Source organism: Medicago sativa, chromosome 1, assembly GCF_051527215.1.
Source record: "Medicago sativa cultivar Bolivia chromosome 1, Bolivia_mono, whole genome shotgun sequence".
Taxonomy (NCBI): Eukaryota; Viridiplantae; Streptophyta; class Magnoliopsida; order Fabales; family Fabaceae; genus Medicago; species Medicago sativa.
Genome location: NC_140749.1, coordinates 33160170 through 33166354, shown reverse-complemented (window position 1 = coordinate 33166354; position 6185 = coordinate 33160170). Strand labels below are relative to the sequence as shown.

At 31.8% G+C, this 6185-nt stretch overlaps 2 protein-coding genes across 2 annotated transcripts; both read left to right on the top strand.

Annotated features, from left to right (window-relative positions):
- The first annotated feature begins 323 nt into the window (after positions 1-323).
- Positions 324-843, top strand: LOC146954434 (uncharacterized). Its single transcript, XM_085744692.1, has 2 exons — positions 324-495; positions 605-843. Exons 1-2 carry the CDS (start codon positions 324-326, stop codon positions 841-843), a joined length of 411 nt encoding a protein of 136 aa, XP_085600818.1.
- Positions 844-3325: 2482 nt separating this feature from the next.
- LOC146954433 (uncharacterized) lies at positions 3326-4127 on the top strand. Its single transcript, XM_085756965.1, has 3 exons — positions 3326-3465; positions 3570-3739; positions 3836-4127. The coding sequence occupies exons 1-3, from the start codon at positions 3356-3358 to the stop codon at positions 4006-4008; spliced, it is 453 nt and encodes a 150-aa protein (XP_085613091.1). The 5' UTR covers positions 3326-3355; the 3' UTR covers positions 4009-4127.
- Positions 4128-6185: the final 2058 nt, after the last annotated feature.

Here is a 6185-nt window from a genome sequence, read left to right as displayed (position 1 = left end):
TAATATTTTTTTTCTTATTTTTTTAAGTTAATCGTAAATGTATAGCTTTTTGTATGATACTTGTGTGCTGATATAAATTTGTCTCCTTGTGTTTGCAGGGATTTTTTAGCTCACTTCAGACATCTCGTTCCGAGGAAGAAATACGAAGATTACGATCGGGAGGACCCATATGTGGGTAGATGGAAACCTCCCAGGGGGTTTTCTGATGCTGACACTTCAGAGGATTGGATTCGATGGAGCATTGTCATGTCATCTGGAGGCCGTAGGAGGATCGACGAGACGTGACGCCTTTTCAGGACGTATGTTGGTTCTCCGAATGTATCATGGCCGGCAAAGACAGGATGGTGTGTCACTTGCTGGAGCAGATTCTAAGGAAGTACGACTATGTTCAGACCGTTCCCAGACCTCCTATGACGATTGTGCCTCTTGAGCCACCACAAGTGGTTACTGCCTTCTTGGAGTTTGCTCTCCATGTTCTTAACCAGCAGCAAAGGGGTAAGCCTGTCCCGGAGGGCGAGGAGTGGATGCATTCAAACGGGTACATAACATGGTTCTACAAAGTATCCCATTATCATCGGCCTTGCTCCTGTTCCTGAGTACACAGTTCCCAGACCTGTCTACCAGATGGTTATTGTTGAGCAGAAGTGGGCCAGACATCCTCCCGGCCCATTCCACATCATCGGCAACATCAGAGCCAGAATGGAGCATGCAATGGGGATTCCTGATGTGGTTTCAAATCCACTATTTTGCAGCATTTTGGAGGGCATCCGATCCGATTATACCGTGTTTGACGAGGTGCCGGCTCTGCAGAGGAGGAGTAGGAGTCCATGGGAGCAGCAGTAGAGTCTTATTTTATGACTTTTGTATATTTGTAGTATTTTTATGATATTTTGTCGGATTCGGATGTAATATATTTACACTTGCGCGTTTGCGTTTTATTTATGACATTTTGCGTTATTTTATTCCTTTATTCTTCATACTTTAATTATGAGTGAATGCTTGATTGAATGAATGCTTGAATGAATGATGAAAAGTAGATGCAATTGAATGAATGAATGTATGTTTGAATGAATGATTGAAGAAAAGCAGGGAATTAGAGATTCTGCCTGCTCTGTGACTGAGCACATACATGGCGTGAGTTAACTCACGCAAGCCCTGTATGCAGCGTGAGTTAAGTCACACAGAGATTAACACTAGCGTGAGTTAACTCACGCAGGGGTAAAAATGTCTTTTTAGTTGGGAACAAGCAAAAATTGTTGGGTAAAGAGCAGAATTCTTATTTATACTAGCGGAAAGACATGTGATTATTTTATTATATTTGTTTGTATAATTTTGATTAAAATTAAAACTTTATCAAAAAAACACCGTTCATAATTTTTAAATGTTAGCACAATAAAAAGAGCGGAAAGACGAGCACATGAGGGAAGGTCATTTGAAAATATTGGAGGTCCTTATCAATGGTGGGGCGTCACAACTTGCATGTGAAGAGCACAACCATTGTTGACTAAACTAACTACAAAAACACTTGAGTGGGGAAACAAAGGTCACATAGAAAGCATAGAGGAGTTGAGTGATAGAGTTTTCAATGTTATCATCGGCACCGACATTACATATGTTGCTGAAGCTATATTGTCTTTATTAAACAAAATAATGATTTATTTAATAATTAAAAAAAAACCACTGTTCTCTTTTTATAAAAAAAGGCCACGCTATCATAGTTTGTATAGGCAATTATAAACCAGTAAAGTCAAATAATCCTTAAAATTAATCGTAACGAATTTGAATCATAATCACTTATAAACCAACAAAGTCAAATAATCCATAAAATTAATCGACTTTGATTAGTTGTAACATGAAAGAAAAAGAAAAAAAAAACTTATAGGTTAATTCTGAATTCTGATGCAGAGGGCTGAGAGAGGTTGAGAAAAACTAAACAATACGGGAACGAACTATATTCTGAATTCTGATGTAGAGGGCTGGGAGAGGTTGAGAAAAATTAAACAATGCGGGAACGAACTATGAATTGTGAGAAACCTACTTAGTAATAATATTTAATATAGTGCTAACAAATGTTTTTCTAAAATATTTTGAGTTCTAATCTTTTTTTAGAGGATTTAAAGTTCAATCTTTAACATTATTTTTTGTTCACGTTTGTTACTAATCTTTATTTTAGAGGATTTAAAGTCCAATCTTTAACATTATATTTTGCTGACGTTTGTTACTAATCTTTTTTTCAAAGGATTTAAAGTCCAATCTTTAACATTATTTTTTGCTCACGTTTGTTACTAATCTTTATTTTAGAGGATTTAAAGTCCAATCTTTAACATTATATTTTGCTGACGTTTGTTACTAATCTTTTTTTCAAAGGATTTAAAGTCCAATCTTTAACATTATTTTTTGCTCACGTTTGTTACTAATCTTTTTTTAGAGGAATTGAAGTCCAATCTTTAACATTATTTTTTGCTCACGTTTGTTACTAATATTTTTTTAGAGGAATTAAAGTCCAATCTTTAACATTATTTTTTGCTCACGTTTGTTACTAATATTTTTTTAGAGGATTTAAAATCCAATATTTAACATTATTTTTTGCTTAAGTTTGTTTCTAATATTTTTTTTTAGAGGATTTAAAGTCCAATCTTTAACAATATTTTTTTGCTCACGTTTGTTACTAATATTTTTTTAGAGGATTTAAAGTCCAATCTTTAACATCATTTTTTGCTCACGTTTGTTACTAATCTTTTTTTTTAGAGGATTTAAAGTCCTATCCTTACCGTTATTTTTTGCTCACGTTTGTTACAATTGATAAAAGGCTAAGGAAGAGTAACTTATATTAATAAAATAATATGGAAATATTGTTTTTTGTGGAAGGGATATGAAAATATTGACAATCTTTGTCGGTTGTATTGAGGGGAACAACACAGATGTACAACAGATGGGTTTTTGTTTTGTGCTAGTTTTTTGTGAGTTTGATCTGTGATTAACAGAGGTAAAAGAGGGTTAACGGGACGACTAATGACATGGATTAGTAATCCATGTGTTATTTTATAATTGGCTAACAGTAAGACCAGTTCATAAGAAACTGTATGTAAGTTTTCTCTTTAAATTAAATTTATTTTTATTTATTTGTTACATGTGTTATTTGTTACATGTCTTATCTATATTATTTATTTTTATTTATTTGTTACACGTGTTATTTGTATTTAAAATTTAAAATTAAGGGTATTTTTGGAAAGAAAAGTCCAACCCATAAGTGCTGAAAGGGTAGTTTTCTCTATATATAATATAGATAAGACACGCACTCACTACTCCGCTCACTTCACACAATCTTTGCATTCCGAAACCCTAAGACGTCGTCATGTCTACTCAACCCGATAAGGTTGTTAAGTTCTCGGCCATTAACATTTCAGATCTGAACCGCACATTCACACATGAATATATTTTTTACTTCGAAGAGTATTATCAATGGTTTGTTTACTTTTCCCATTTAAATTATTTGTTCGTTAATTTACATGTTTTTTTAGTAGGGTTTTTTATTTTTATTTTATTTTTAACATAATTGTTTCTTGTAGGCACTGGAGTTTTTTACCAAACTGGAACAGAACAAGTGGAACAGGAAACAATCTTAGCTTGATTAGTTTATGTTACAGAGGAGATCCCATGAAATTGCCTGAGGATTGGGTAATGTGTGCTAGTATAAAGCTTACCCTCCTCAATTCTGATACACCAATTGTGATTAAAGGTAAAACAATTTCCTCTTCTTTTCTTTTGGTTTATGTGTTTTTAAAACCACCGTTAATTATTAATATAACAATTGTATACTTTTTTTCTTCTTCAGAAACAAAACACAACTTTACTAAATCGTCACCTGGTATCGGCATGTTTTTTTGCTTGAAAGAATATACTTTAGAAGATTCATGTACTATTGAAGCCAGTGTTTCATTCAGTCTTTCTAACAAATCAAATGAAATGGTTGATTTGCATGGCTTTAGAAAGTTGGCAATATTTTAAAACTGGGTAAGGAGGTGACTTTCCTAAATTTTGTTAGTATTGTTGACATTCTCTTACTAGTTAGTTACTAAATTAGGTTATTGCATATGACTATATGATCTTGTATTGATGTTGATTGATTATGGAATGAGAAATCAGTGCTTATCGGTTTCTGCATGTTTTGGTTTTCTCTGTTTTTTGTCAAATTTAAGTTAGTTCACTTAAGCCGCTGCAAACTCAATTTGCGTAAGCTGTCGCAAACTCAATCTGTGTAACCTTTTACTTCAATTTGCAAACGAAAAAAAACACCAAAATTTGAAATTAATGTCTTAAAACAGAAATTCATGACGTATGTAATAAAGTATTAATAGAATACCTTGTGATTGAATCTTTTAACAGAATAACTCTCTAACACCATGGTTTTATTCTATTTCTATAATCCGTTTGTAGATAAGTTTGATTGTTTGTTTGATTTTTAGTAGGGAAGTAGTGCTTATAATTTTCTGCAAGTTTTGGTTTTTTAGGTTTTTTGCAGAACATTAGAGACGGCATAAATTAGTCTCTTAAACGCAACAAAAGTCCGTCTCTAAATAGATTGGAGAAGGAATTAGGGATGGAACTAGAGTTGTGGTTATTTTGCTCGTCGCTAAGGTTATTTGAGACGGACTTACGGTTTATGTCTCTAATACGGTTTATACTCCGTCTCTACATAAACCAAATTCTGTCACTACATAAACTAAATTCTGTCTCTATAGAGACGAATTATTCCGTGTCTACATGGACATTTAATTAATTCCGTTTCTAACTTAATTTTTTTTTTTTTTTTTAACAAAATCTACCTGAGTTTAGTTTTTTATGTTTCACTATTTGTAAAGACACAAATTTTAATCTACATAAGTGTTCTTATAAATACATGCAATTAAGTAAACTATTCACTGTAAAACTATCCATACCTAAAACTAATATATGATATGTTAAACAACCACGTGAGTTGAGGATTTAAAACACCCAGAGTATATTTTCAGACTTAAAAAATCACTTTATGGGAGTTTGGTATGATAGACTGAATAAATTTCTTTTAGAAAAGGATTTTAAAAGAGAACAAGTTGATAATAATCTTTTCAAAAAGACCCCGGCGGAAAAACATCTTAATTATTCAGATATATTTTGCGTTGAAACATATTTTACTAGAATAATTATTAGTATGGTTGAGACATTATCTTACTAGTTTGTTACTAAATTAGGTTATTGCATATGATTATGTTCTTGTTTGTTACGGATTAAAATAAAAGATATTTTGACATAAAATAATTTATAGATTATATTTTAGAGAGTTTATAAAAAATCAGAATCTATTTTACGTTTGTTTACCGAAGTAAAAATCACTTCTTTTTAAACAAATAATTTAGTTTGTTTGGATACAACTATATAAAAAGGATTTTTTGTTACAAAATTAGTTCGAACCTTTAAACCATATTTTATCTCTTCTCTAAAAAAAAAAAAATTAGTTCTAGTTTAAAAGAGAACGAGAATTCTAGTTTTGCATTTGAAAAGGAGTACAATACTTAGTTCTCCATTAGAGCATCAATACAACATAGCTAAGGCTGTTGGGAATCTTTGATAACAATTGATATATATGTGATTTATTAACTTTCTTACATATAACTAACTTGTAATAACTGTTATTTGTAAAAAAAAAACAATAAGTTAATATATTACATATGTAACAATATTTATCAAACATTCTCAACCACCTGAGCTATGTTGTATTGATGCTCTAATGGAAAACTGGTATTTTCATCTTTCTCAAAGACAAAACTGAAATTCTCCTCTTCCTCTAATGGAGAATGTGGATTCTCCTCCTTCTCATTTGAATGTTTTCCGTTTGACCAATTTTCATTCATTCCATCAGACCAATTCTCATTTCTTCCTTCAGTCCAATTTTCATTTCTTCCTTCTGACCAATTCTCATTCTTTCCTTTCGACCAATTCTCATTTGCATAAGAAGTATCGTTTACATTGTTTTACCAAGATAGATTTTGAATTTCACGAGAAACAATCAATTTATTTAGTGTCATATATACACCCTTCTTATTATGTGTAACTTCCTCCCTATCAGTTGAATGGGTATCCAATAGCTGAAATCATTCATCTAAAAAATCATTCTTGTTGGAAACTGATTTCATACTTGAGTGGAA